This window comes from Anomaloglossus baeobatrachus, chromosome 9, assembly GCF_048569485.1.
Source record: "Anomaloglossus baeobatrachus isolate aAnoBae1 chromosome 9, aAnoBae1.hap1, whole genome shotgun sequence".
In the NCBI taxonomy this organism is placed as follows: Eukaryota; Metazoa; Chordata; class Amphibia; order Anura; family Aromobatidae; genus Anomaloglossus; species Anomaloglossus baeobatrachus.
In genome coordinates this window covers 197,113,828-197,127,937 of record NC_134361.1, presented here as the reverse complement: position 1 = coordinate 197,127,937, position 14,110 = coordinate 197,113,828, and the positions used below count along the sequence as shown (strand labels likewise).

The 14,110-nt window shown below is 41.6% G+C and overlaps 1 protein-coding gene across 1 annotated transcript in view; it reads left to right on the top strand.

The window, feature by feature from the left end:
- The window catches only part of LOC142251412 (myosin-4-like), a 58,781-nt gene that overhangs the window by 27,563 nt on the left and 17,108 nt on the right, over positions 1-14,110 (top strand). The window contains exons 17-27 of the mRNA XM_075324188.1: positions 203-290; positions 366-483; positions 4,471-4,594; positions 4,677-4,813; positions 4,895-5,150; positions 5,230-5,472; positions 7,717-7,893; positions 7,989-8,134; positions 8,212-8,302; positions 8,982-9,371; positions 9,449-9,575. Coding sequence (XP_075180303.1) covers positions 203-290; positions 366-483; positions 4,471-4,594; positions 4,677-4,813; positions 4,895-5,150; positions 5,230-5,472; positions 7,717-7,893; positions 7,989-8,134; positions 8,212-8,302; positions 8,982-9,371; positions 9,449-9,575 — 1,897 coding nt within the window. The remainder of the gene's footprint in view (positions 1-202; positions 291-365; positions 484-4,470; positions 4,595-4,676; positions 4,814-4,894; positions 5,151-5,229; positions 5,473-7,716; positions 7,894-7,988; positions 8,135-8,211; positions 8,303-8,981; positions 9,372-9,448; positions 9,576-14,110) is intronic.

Below are 14,110 nucleotides of genomic sequence, written 5' to 3'. Positions count from 1 at the left end.
GATCAGTGTTCTTTTTCATTTATCTCATTTACATTTTTATTATGTGCTTTTGAAAAGATTCAATTTATAAAATAAGCTTAAAATACTGCCAGTTTACTTATGTTATAATCACATAGGACGACACAATGACCTTAAGATTTAGGAAATTATGCGTTGTGCTCTAATTTTGATCTCCATTGTATATATTTTTTGGTTGCTAAAGGAAAACCTGAGCAAGCTCATGACCAATCTGAGAAGCACACATCCTCACTTTGTACGATGTCTAATTCCCAATGAGACCAAGACTCCAGGTAAATTTGTATTTCCTTAGCATTGAAGATTGAATATATGTATATTCTCTGTTAAAGCTATGTCTTTCTAACTAGGTATCATGGACAATCACTTGATAATCCACCAGCTGAGATGTAACGGTGTCCTGGAAGGTATTAGAATTTGCAGGAAAGGATTTCCGAACAGAATACTCTATGCTGACTTTAAGCAGCGGTAATTACATATTAAAAAACATTTAAGTTCAATATTAAGTAACAAGTCATATTTCCAGAAGACAGTTTGGTCAGAGAACTACCAAGCTTGACATAGTGGCAGTCATACGGTGACGATTATAATGGCAGTGTTGGGTTGGGCAAAACACACAGTAGAGAAATTGGTGTTAATAAACTTTGATGTTAAAAAAAAGTTTGCAAAATTATTTTCAGCACCTAGCTTTAATTGTATAAGTTTGTTATTGAAGTACAGTGGAACCTTGGATTACGAGCATAATTGGTTCCAGGAGTGTGCTCTTAAACCAAGTTACTCTTATATCAAAGCGAATTTTCCCATAGGAAATAATTGAAACGCAGATAATTCGTTCCACAACCAAAAATTTGTTACTGTATTTATACAAACATATTACAGTAATACAATATAATGTACTGTATTCATATAAAATTATTACAGTACACTAATACAAAATACTATGCAGTACAGTAAAAGCATATAATACAGAGTAAACTGTACTTTAGCTTACAATAGAATTGTTGTTGTGCGGGAGGTACAATACAATCAATGTGCTGTACTGGTTATCAATAAGAAAGTACAATACTGTATCTACAAATGCAAATTGATAGATATGCTATATAGTATATACTGTACTGTATTTTTTATTATTATTATTATTTATAGAGCACCATTGATTCCATGGTGCTGTACTGTACAATGGTATATTGTGTACAGTATACAGTACATATGCACAGAAATTTACCTTCAGAGCTGGTCAAAGCATAGTGAAAGGACAGAACCGAAAGTGTGCATGGTGAGTACTTGCTCTTATTGCAAAGCATTGCTCTTAAACCAAGTTACAGATTTTTAGAAAGCTTTGTTTGTCTTGCAAAACGCTCTCAAACCAAGTTACTCTTAATCCAAGGTTCCACTGCATCTCTCAATTAAGATGCTTAAAGATTTTTGTGGAAGGCTTGGAATTTTTCTAAGTGTCTTCAGGAGGAACAGATGAAAGATGAATTAGGGACTAGCTTTTCTAGGTCTAAAAACTTACGATACAGCCTGTTTAGAGAGGCTTGCAATAAAATGACATAAAGATAAATAACAAGCAATATTCTTTACATTTAGTAAATTATGATCTGACATAATGGAAATTATTCTCAGAGGATAAATTAACTAAGAAAATGAAAAAATAAATTCATGGCTCCTTTTTTGTGAGGTAGAACACTACAGGCTCTCAAAAGGGAAAGGGAAATACTGAGCTATGAAAAAAATAAAAATGGGATATCCTGTGTATAGGTTGTGTCTGAAACGAGACTATCGTTTAAAGGGGTTATCCAGCTTATTTTGACTTTTTTTTTATTATTTCCCTATTGGGCTACATTAGGGCAGGTAAGCAGATAGTGAGCACTTACCTGCCCTGATGTCAGCCCCTCTCCCCCGACTCAGAGTGGTCATGTGACCGCTCCTGCCACGGTTTTGCTGCTTCTGGTCATTTCATGTCAACATGGGCAGGACCATGTTGACATGCAAATCTGGAACAGCATGTTGCCACCCTGCTGGGCGGCTACAGTGCGTGAGTCCCCGCCCCCTTCCCTGCACCCTCCCACACATTCCCCCGCACTCTCCCCGCCCACGGTGTCACCGCCAGCACCGCGGGCCCCCTGCTCAGGATAGCAGGAGTGCCCTGCAGTCTGTGTCCCGCTCCAGCCCCGCGGCTGCCTTCATTGCAGTGTGTGTCTGCCCGCATGCAGATTCTCACCCTGCAGTGCTGGCAGCCGCGGGGATGACGAGCGCTGCTGCCAGGAGGCAGATGAGATCATTACCTGCTGTGACGATCTCCTCTTCACTCCTGTCAGCGCGGTCACTGCCTTCTATGCCCGCTGCGTTCTCACGTCACTAGCGGTGACTTCACGGGCTATACTGCTGAGAACGCGGCGAGCATAGAAGACAGTGACAGCGCTGACAGGAGTGAAGAGGAGATCGTCACAGCAGGTAATGATCTCATATAACCTCCTGGCAGCAGCGCTCGTCATCCCCTGCAGTGACCTGGGCTATTGATGTTAGCTCAGGTCACTGCATTGCTCTCCCAGCCAATGGGGAACATTCTGTTCTTCATTGACTGGGACATTGACTATGGTATGGATAGTCATGTGTCCCCCTTATTGGATTACGCCGGACCTGGATTTGATTGTTCTTTTCAATAAATTGGTGAAAGAGCGAATGTTTTGGGGAGTGTTTTTTCAAATAAAACGTTTTTTGTTGTCTATTTATTTTTATTACTGACTGGGTTGGTGATGTCGGGTATCTGATAGACGCCATGACATCACTAACCTCAGGGCTTGATGCCAGGTGACATTACACATCTGGCATCAACCCCATATATTACCCCGTTTGCCACCGTACCAGGGCAATGGGATGAGTTGGGGAAAAGCGCCAGGATTGGCACATCTAATGGATGCGCCACTTCTGGGGCGGCTGCGGCCTGCTATTTTTAGGCTGGGGAGTGTCCAATAAAAATGGACCTCCCTAGTCTGAGAATACCAGACCACAGCTGTCCGCTTTACCTCGGCTGTTGATCCAATTTGGGGGGGACCCCACGTTTTTTGGTTTAAATTATTTATTTAATTTAAAATAACAGCGTGGGGTTCCCTCTGTTTTGGTTTATCAGCAAAGGTGAAGCTGCCAGCTGTGGTCTGCAGGCTGCAGCCGTCTGCTTTACCCTAGCTGGCTACAAAAGATAGGGGGACCCCACGTCGTTTGTTTTTTTTTAATTATTTATTTATTTTTTTGGCTAAATACAAGACTAAGCACCTTTTAGTGCCACATGAAAGTCACTAAAGGGTGCCAGCTTAGAATATGCCGGGGGGTAGGACATTATATAGGTCTTTCTCATCTATCTATTCATCTATCCATTATCTATCTGTCTGTCTGTCTATCTATCCCTCTATTTATTCATTCATTCATCCCTCTATCTCTGTCTCTATATCTATCTATTCATTTCTATATCTACTCATCTATTTATCTTTCTTGCTGCTTCTGTTTTTTACAGTCCGCAAAAAAAACGGAAGGCACACGGATGACACACGGATGCATCCGTGAAAAAATTGACCTTTTTTGCGGACCGCAAAAACGGAACGGTCATGTGAATGTAGCCCACATGTGTTCCCTATGGGGTTAGGGGTCGGTACAGAACGATGGTGAGGGGGAGGCGGTACAGAGCGCTGTGTGTGTGTGTGTGTGGGTGGAGGGTTGCAGAGCCTGATGTGGTGTGGGGCGTGGAGCTCGATGTGTGTGTGTGTGTGTGTGGGTGGAGGGTTGCAGAGCCTGATGTGGTGTGGGGCGCAGAGCCCTGTGCGTGTGTGTGTGGTGTGTGTGGGTGGAGGGTTGCAGAGCCTGATGTGCTGTGGGGCGCAGAGCCCGATGTGTGTGTGCGTGTTTGTGGGTGGAGGGTTGCAGAGCCTGATGTGGTGTGGGGCGCAGAGCCCTGTGTGTGTGTGTGTATGTGCAGAGCCCGATGTGGGGCTGTTTTTTCCATTGCTAGAGTGATAACAGGTCAGGTGCTGGGGCAGAATACTGACAGGGAATGTGTGGGGCAGAGGGCGGGCAGGGGGCAGCAGAGGGCGGGGCTGGACACTGAGGTCGGGCAGGGGGCAGGGCTGGACACTGAGGTCGGGCAGGGGGCGGAGCTGGACACTGAGGCTGGGCGGTGCCAGCTCTGACTGGGAGGTTTAGCTCAGGAAGTTATCATGTTTGCTTGTGCTGAATGTAAACAAAGAGCTGCAGAGAATAAAAGGGATAATTCAAGAGGAACAAAAGTTAGAAAAGAAAAAATAACAATGTAGGGGTGTTTTATATGACAATACAGCACAGATTAACTCAAAAATTTTTGGTAAGCTAATGTCGGACAACTCCTTTAAGGAAAAATAAAAACGGAGCAAGTTTACATTTGGAAGCACTTCAGAATTTAATCACATTTCTTTCTTCTCTTAGTTACAAAGTGCTAAATGCAAGTGCAATTCCTGAAGGGCAGTTTATCGACAGTAAGAAGGCGGCTGAGAAACTCTTGGGTTCAATTGATATTGATCACACACAATACAAATTTGGACACACTAAGGTATATAAAGAGTACCTATTTGTCTTCCTGTTTTATTCAAGAATCTTCTCTGGCCTTAAAAATTCATCTTTTGTGTCTTTAGGTGTTTTTTAAAGCTGGTCTCCTGGGTGTACTGGAAGAGATGAGAGATGAAAAGTTGTCACAACTGATCACTCATACTCAAGCTCTTTGTAGGGGTTTCTTAATGAGAGATGAGTATAAGAAATTGATTGATAGAAGGTAACATTCATTTTACTGAATACATTTATGCACAGAAATTAACTTTACCCTTTTTAAAAATACATTAAATTTCTCCTGAAGGGAATCCGTGTTTGTAATCCAGTACAATCTCCGATCCTTCATGAATGTCAAACACTGGCCATGGATGAAACTGTATTTCAAGATTAAGCCACTTCTTAGAAGTGCTGCGTCGGAAAAAGAAATGGCAACTATGAAGGAAGATTTTGAGAAGGCAAAAGAATCTCTGGCTAAGTCAGAAATTAAGAGGAAAGAATTAGAAGAGAAATTGGTTGCCCTCGTGTCAGAAAAAAATGATTTGCTTCTCCAAGTGCAGACGGTAGGAGCTTTAGTAAATATCTTTACTCCTTTGTGATCAGTAACGAAAATGGCTAACCATTATACCTGAAAATCTGCAGGAATCTGAGACCTTAGCTGATGCTGAGGAAAGATGTGACGGGCTCATCAAAAGCAAGATCCAACTGGAATCTAAAATTAAGGAGCTTAGTGAGAGACTTGAAGATGAAGAAGAAAGTAATGCCGAGTTGACAGCCAAAAAGAGAAAGTTGGAAGATGAATGCTCTGAACTGAAGAAAGATATTGATGACTTAGAACTTACTCTGGCTAAAGTAGAAAAGGAAAAACATGCCACAGAAAACAAGGTAGAGTGAACACCTTTTAGCTGCATGACAGACTATTACGTTATGGACCGGGTTTGGATATATGGAGAGGTGCTCAGGATTAGAAGGCTGTTCCAAGGAACTAGTCTGATTGCTGTATGTGGAGTCTAAAGGATTTTATCCCCTAATATCAAATTATTAGCATCTTCTCCATGAATATTTTTTCTTCCTTTGGATGAACGTTAGGCTACAATTTGAAATGGATGGACTTAAATATACCCTCAACCTCAAAGACAATAAAACTATGAGCTGAAGCAGCTAGCACCTGCTTTCTATCAGCAATTCAGAGTTGGCTTTGATTGCTACTGTCAATCTCTGACATTCCAACACCCATTTCCCTTGCATGATAAGATTGCGGGACACCTTGTCATGGCCTTCAACACCACACTCTTCCAACTCCAGTGAAAACTTACAACAGTCTTGGCTTCATAGGAGATCGTGATTTTTTTTAATACACTGCAACACTGAAATATTTCAGTATATAGTTCAATTAATCTAAGGTTTAAGTCCCGTAGGCAAACCGAAAATTAAAGTGAAATGTATTAAAAATAAGTTCCAAAAAATGTATTAAAAATATAAATAAATAAATTATGGAAACACTCCTCTTTTCCCTTATCTAAAAATAAGAAGATTAATAAAAATATTCAATATTATTGCGTATTAAATATTGGGCAAAAAATTATTAAAATACTCAGCAATGTAACCAGAAATGTCAACGCTTTAAAACAAAAACAATAAAACAATAAAACAATAAAAGTGCTGTTTTTGTATTACCATATATCCTCACAAAAATGCAATAAAACCTGATCAAAACATCAATGTGTATGCCAAAATGGTAGCAATAAAAACTACAGTCTAGAATGTAAAAAAGCAAACAAGCGCTTATACAGCTACGTCAATGAAAATATAGAGAATTTGATCTTGGAATTTGGAGACACAATCCAATGTGTGTCTGTTTTTTTCTAATTCAATGTTTTATTGATTTTAGACAAAAAAATGCGATAACAATAAAAGGCGTGACTATCTGTTACAAAAGAAAGATCATATTTAAGGGTATGAACAGGCAGGTAACAACACAACCGAGTGACCAAAAGAAAAGAGGAAAGGGAAAAAAAGGCAGAAACGAGAAAATAACTTGAGTAGACTAGATATATCAGGGTGGCAAGGAATAAGAAAGGACCACAACGAGCTAAGCAGTACCAAAAGCAGATATTAAGAAGACAGGTAGAATGTTTCCTCTTCGGGGGAAGACCTACTCTAGGGTTTAACCCTAGAACGCATACCTGAGGCCTCGCCTGCTAGGTTACTTGTTTTCTATGGTAGATTTCTATGGTTGCGCGTTCTAGGGTTAATGCATGGCAAGAAACTTTGTCCTGACACAAAGACCTCCCAGTGAAACCATTTGTTGTTTGATTTTTTTACATTCACAATTTTTAAGTCACTAAAATAATAAAAACTATGGCTTCATCAATGGAAAAATAAAGTATTTGGTCTTGGAAATTGGTGACACAATCCAATGTGTTATTTGTTTACATTCACAAGTTTTAAGTCACTAAAATATTAAAAACTATAGAAGTTTGGTTTTGCTTTAATACTATTGACCTGGAGAATAATTTTGTGATCAACGGCTTTAAAATATTGCCCCCCAAATGGATGGATTGTGTTTTTTTTCCCTATTTTACTTAATTAGAATTTTTTCTACATTTTTCAGTATATTATGGGGCAAAATGAATGGTGTCATTCAAAACTACAACTAGTCCTTTAAACAAGTAATCATAATATGGTTTTGTTTGCGGAAGTATAAAAAGTTATGGCTCTAGACTAAAAATGGCTCAGAATCTTATAAATGAAAAAACGTTACCTTACCAATCCTCCACTGCGCTATTTCTGACACTTTTTGGTCCCACGCTGGACTACCTGATCATGTTTCGTCAAGCCACCTAACTGTTGCAACCAATTACCGGTTGGCTGAAGAAGTCAATGTGCTGGCTGGATGGTTGTAAATCCCTGCAATGAGTGATTGTTTGCAGAATTTAGGTAGCTAGATGGCACATGATCAGTTAGAAAAAAAATGTATAGAGAACAGCATAAAAATGGGAAAATAGAACCTTTATCAACGAGGATTGGTAAGGAGAGTATGATTTTTCTTTTAGAATTATTCTCATTTGTTTTAAGATTTTTATTTTTATGGTTGGAGAATACTTTTAAGATAATCTTTCTTCATAGGTTAAAAACCTCACTGAAGAATTGGCCACTGTAGATGAAAATGTATCGAAAATCACTAAGGAAAAGAAGGCTCTTCAAGAAGCTCATCAACAAACTCTTGATGACCTGCAGGCTGAGGAAGACAAAGTCAGTACTTTGACAAAAGCTAAGACAAAATTAGAGCAGCAAGTAGATGATGTACGTATGTATAAAATAATAGTATGTTCGGATTATTTTACTTACGTTAAGAATCTACCTATAAAGTAATTACATTTAATTTTTTAATCTTCCAGTTAGAAGGTTCACTGGAGCAAGAGAAGAAACTTCGTCTTGATCTAGAAAGGACCAAGAGAAAGCTTGAGGGTGATCTTAAACTTTCTCAAGAAACAGTCATGGATTTTGAAAATGATAAGCAACAAATCGAGGAGAAGTTGAAAAAGTTTGTATTTTCTTTTTTTTTCTTTGCACAAATTTTTTTTAATTGTTTATATAAAAAATATAACTTTTCCTACACAGAAAAGACTTTGAAACTTCCCAACTCCAAGGAAAGATTGAGGATGAGCAGTCCCTGGGCTTACAACTGCAAAAGAAAATTAAGGAACTGCAGGTAGATCTCCATCAAACTATAAGGCTCTGTGCCCACGTGTGCGTATTGCATGCAGTTACGCTGCGTTCTGCACCACAGCGTAACTGCAGGCGTCCTGCGTCCCCAGCACAATCTATGAAGATTGTGCATAATCCATGCGCATGTTGCGTTTTAGAAAGCAGCGTTTTGCATGCTGCCAAATCGCTGTGTTCTAAAAAGCAACATGTCACTTATTCCGTGTGCTTTGGATGCAGGTCCTGCTCTGTCTATGGTGGGGGCCGCATCCAGAGCGCATGAAATCGGCTTTTCATTACGCAGTGTTTCTGCAGTGATTTGAAGTGCACATGTGCTGTTCAAATCGCTGCAGAAATTTCTGCAGGGACACAACGCAACGTGGGCACATAGCCTAATAGTCTTTAAAATCACTTTTCTCTTTTGACTGATAATTAGAGATGACAGAATTGGACTTGTAGAACCCCAGTAGCCAGGTCGGCACCTGTGGTCATCGGATGGGCCCCCTGCAAACGGTCTCTTATCTGTTACAAATGAATGACATCATGTCAGGCCTACTAATCAGAATAAGCATTGAGGATCCAAGATGGTAGAAGGTTTGCAGGGCTCCCATCTAGAGATAAAGGAGTAGTGGCTAGGGACCTGGTGTTCATTCACTAATCTCTAATAACTAACCACTGTTGTGTAGGCTCGCATTGAAGAACTTGAAGAAGAAATTGAGTCTGAAAGAGCAGCTCGAGCTAAAGTTGAAAAGCAAAGAGCTGAGCTCTCTAGAGAACTGGAGGAAATCAGTGAAAGACTTGAAGAGGCTGGAGGTGCAACATCTGCCCAGGTTGAGTTGAATAAGAAGCGTGAAGTTGAGTTCCAGAAGCTGAGACATGATCTGGAAGAAGCCACCCTTCAACATGAAGCTACAGCTGCGAATTTACGTAAAAAACATGCTGATAGCGTAACTGAACTTGGGGAACAACTTGATAACCTACAGCGTGTGAAACAAAAACTAGAGAAAGAAAAGAGTGAACTGAAAATGGAAGTTGATGATCTTTCCAGCAACCTGGAGAGCGTCTCTAAAAATAAGGTAATTCAATTCTGTGTGTTTCTTCAATTATGATACTACTAGCCACCGCTGCATTCATTTTTTTTTTTTTTTCAAAGGCCAACCTTGAAAAAATTAACCGTGTAGTAGAAGATCAGCTCAGTGAAATGAAGTCCAAGGGAGAAGAGCACATGCGCTCGATTAATGACCTCTCTGTGCTAAGATCTCGTTTTCAGTCTGAGAACGGTAAACTAATAGAATATAGTAATTTTCTTTAATCTTGACTCAATAAATTTCAAGATTCTGTCGCTGGTGCCAGTAGTTCCACTTTGAGTTTGGGTTAGACACAGGAGAGTTTCCTGTTTGATTATGTGATCAATGATGTGTGTTAAAGCATCACTCCCAACAAAACTTTTATTCCATAAATTATATGTGTAGTGAAGATGCATTAAAATATTTACCGATCAACCGTGCTCCCTGGTTTCCAGCGCAACTCCAGTTTTCTTCTGACTCATGTGACTTCAAATTGGACTTAAAATAAGGGTATATGTGTGAACCAGAAGTCACACATAAGTCTATAGCGCTCAGAACAAATCTGATGCTTAAAGGGAATCTGTCACCAATTTGTTAGTTATTAAAGGTGAAATTAGCTATACCTGTATGCTTCGGGGATGAGGGGTTGTTTGGCAAAAATCATCTTTTATATCTTCTATCTTCCAGGCTATAGGACGTGTTGTTCGGAAGATAAGCCTGACTCTGGTCTTCATTATACAGGATCCTTCCTCCCCCTTTCTTCAGAGTCCCTCTGACATCAGTAGCGCGGCTGGAAATCCTGCGCCTGCGCATTCTGCCTGCTGTCTCTTGCCTGCGAAACAGCAGTGACTTCTCAGTTCCTGCGCACATCAAAATTGAAGCCTGTGCCCACAGAAGGGTTGAACAGTGCAGGGAGGGACATGCATAATATGCAGGCGCAAGATTTTCGGACGCGCACCAGACATCACAGGGACACCAGGGAAGAGAAGGGGAGGAGGAATCCTATATAATGAAGACTGGAGGCAGGCTTATCTTCCAGACAGCACACACCCCATAGCCCAGAAGGTAAAAGATATAAAAGATTTTTACCAAAGACCCCTCATCCAGGAGGCATACAGGTATGGCTAATTTCACCTTTATGCCACCTGTATGCAGATATTAATAACTAAAAAATGCAAAAGGGTGACAGATTCCCTTTAATAGGCTTAAATGATAAAAGTGAGTTCTGGTCCACATATAAACGCATGTGTGATCTGTTGAAATGGAAATATTTAAATGCTCCTACATTACACTACACATACTCAGAAAGATTTATGGAATAAAAGTATTTTTGGGAGTGGTTCTCGAAGTTGGCTGCGTCTTCATGTCTGCGGATTGATTGTGGCTGAGAAACGTTCCCCTATGTCAAGCCCAAACTGGAAGTGGCGCTGGTATCTTGAGATCTAGGCTCATTTGTTAATATAAGCAGTAAAGTTGTACATCTTTATATTTTTTAAACAAAAACTTTTATTGGTTTCAATTCAACATGTAGAAACAATGTGAGAAGTGCACTTCTTGTCATGTAAAAAATCACTTACAATTCTTCGTACATCTTTATATTTTAAAACTATCTAAAGGTTTTTTTAAGTGGACAACTCTGAAAAATCTTGTCATTTCTATTTGAGCATAGTGTAAAATTTAAGTCTTGAAAAATTCTAGTTGTCTCTCCAGTAAAGGAGACAAACTCTAGCACAGCGCCACCTATTGGAAGTAGCGATCCTAAAAGTCACAAGTGGATTTTCGACAATCCTTTGCAATATGACTCAGGATATATAAGCCAGATCAGAATCCCAATTTGCAGACACGGTGTTTCGGGGTGCTTGCCCCTCGTCAGTGCAAAGTATGGGGGTGTCTGATCTGGCTCATGAGAAAGCTATGTGGGGACCACGGGGGAACACTATTCTCCTTAAGGAGACTTTGCAAGCCAGTCTGGCTGCCAGGTAAGGGGACTTATAGCTGCAATGCCCCTCTGGGAAATATTCAAATTGTCTCTCCAGTAAAGGAGACAAACTCTAGCACAGCGCCACCTATTGGAAGTAGCGATCCTAAAAGTCACAAGTGGATTTTCGACAATCCTTTGCAATATGACTCAGGATATATAAGCCAGATCAGAATCCCAATTTGCAGACACGGTGTTTTGGGGTGCTTGCCCCTCGTCAGTGCAAAGTATGGGGGTGTCTGATCTGGCTCATGAGAAAGCTATGTGGGGACCACGGGGGAACACTATTCTCCTTAAGGAGACTTTGCAAGCCAGTCTGGCTGCCAGGTAAGGGGACTTATAGCTGCAATGCCCCTCTGGGAAATATTCAAATTGTCTCTCCAGTAAAGGAGACAAACTCTAGCACAGCGCCACCTATTGGAAGTAGCGATCCTAAAAGTCACAAGTGGATTTTCGACAATCCTTTGCAATATGACTCAGGATATATAAGCCAGATCAGAATCCCAATTTGCAGACACGGTGTTTCGGGGTGCTTGCCCCTCGTCAGTGCAAAGTATGGGGGTGTCTGATCTGGCTCATGAGAAAGCTATGTGGGGACCACGGGGGAACACTATTCTCCTTAAGGAGACTTTGCAAGCCAGTCTGGCTGCCAGGTAAGGGGACTTATAGCTGCAATGCCCCTCTGGGAAATATTCAAATTGTCTCTCCAGTAAAGGAGACAAACTCTAGCACAGCGCCACCTATTGGAAGTAGCGATCCTAAAAGTCACAAGTGGATTTTCGACAATCCTTTGCAATATGACTCAGGATATATAAGCCAGATCAGAATCCCAATTTGCAGACACGGTGTTTCGGGGTGCTTGCCCCTCGTCAGTGCAAAGTATGGGGGTGTCTGATCTGGCTCATGAGAAAGCTATGTGGGGACCACGGGGGAACACTATTCTCCTTAAGGAGACTTTGCAAGCCAGTCTGGCTGCCAGGTAAGGGGACTTATAGCTGCAATGCCCCTCTGGGAAATATTCAAATTGTCTCTCCAGTAAAGGAGACAAACTCTAGCACAGCGCCACCTATTGGAAGTAGCGATCCTAAAAGTCACAAGTGGATTTTCGACAATCCTTTGCAATATGACTCAGGATATATAAGCCAGATCAGAATCCCAATTTGCAGACACGGTGTTTCGGGGTGCTTGCCCCTCGTCAGTGCAAAGTATGGGGGTGTCTGATCTGGCTCATGAGAAAGCTATGTGGGGACCACGGGGGAACACTATTCTCCTTAAGGAGACTTTGCAAGCCAGTCTGGCTGCCAGGTAAGGGGACTTATAGCTGCAATGCCCCTCTGGGAAATATTCAAATTGTCTCTCCAGTAAAGGAGACAAACTCTAGCACAGCGCCACCTATTGGAAGTAGCGATCCTAAAAGTCACAAGTGGATTTTCGACAATCCTTTGCAATATGACTCAGGATATATAAGCCAGATCAGAATCCCAATTTGCAGACACGGTGTTTCGGGGTGCTTGCCCCTCGTCAGTGCAAAGTATGGGGGTGTCTGATCTGGCTCATGAGAAAGCTATGTGGGGACCACGGGGGAACACTATTCTCCTTAAGGAGACTTTGCAAGCCAGTCTGGCTGCCAGGTAAGGGGACTTATAGCTGCAATGCCCCTCTGGGAAATATTCAAATTGTCTCTCCAGTAAAGGAGACAAACTCTAGCACAGCGCCACCTATTGGAAGTAGCGATCCTAAAAGTCACAAGTGGATTTTCGACAATCCTTTGCAATATGACTCAGGATATATAAGCCAGATCAGAATCCCAATTTGCAGACACGGTGTTTCGGGGTGCTTGCCCCTCGTCAGTGCAAAGTATAGGGGTGTCTGATCTGGCTCATGAGAAAGCTATGTGGGGACCACGGGGGAACACTATTCTCCTTAAGGAGACTTTGCAAGCCAGTCTGGCTGCCAGGTAAGGGGACTTATAGCTGCAATGCCCCTCTGGGAAATATTCAAATTGTCTCTCCAGTAAAGGAGACAAACTCTAGCACAGCGCCACCTATTGGAAGTAGCGATCCTAAAAGTCACAAGTGGATTTTCGACAATCCTTTGCAATATGACTCAGGATATATAAGCCAGATCAGAATCCCAATTTGCAGACATGGTGTTTCGGGGTGCTTGCCCCTCGTCAGTGCAAAGTATGGGGGTGTCTGATCTGGCTCATGAGAAAGCTATGTGGGGACCACGGGGGAACACTATTCTCCTTAAGGAGACTTTGCAAGCCAGTCTGGCTGCCAGGTAAGGGGACTTATAGCTGCAATGCCCCTCTGGGAAATATTCAAATTGTCTCTCCAGTAAAGGAGACAAACTCTAGCACAGCGCCACCTATTGGAAGTAGCGATCCTAAAAGTCACAAGTGGATTTTCGACAATCCTTTGCAATATGACTCAGGATATATAAGCCAGATCAGAATCCCAATTTGCAGACACGGTGTTTCGGGGTGCTTGCCCCTCGTCAGTGCAAAGTATGGGGGTGTCTGATCTGGCTCATGAGAAAGCTATGTGGGGACCACGGGGGAACACTATTCTCCTTAAGGAGACTTTGCAAGCCAGTCTGGCTGCCAGGTAAGGGGACTTATAGCTGCAATGCCCCTCTGGGAAATATTCAAATTGTCTCTCCAGTAAAGGAGACAAACTCTAGCACAGCGCCACCTATTGGAAGTAGCGATCCTAAAAGTCACAAGTGGATTTTCGACAATCCTTTGCAATATGACTCAGGATATATA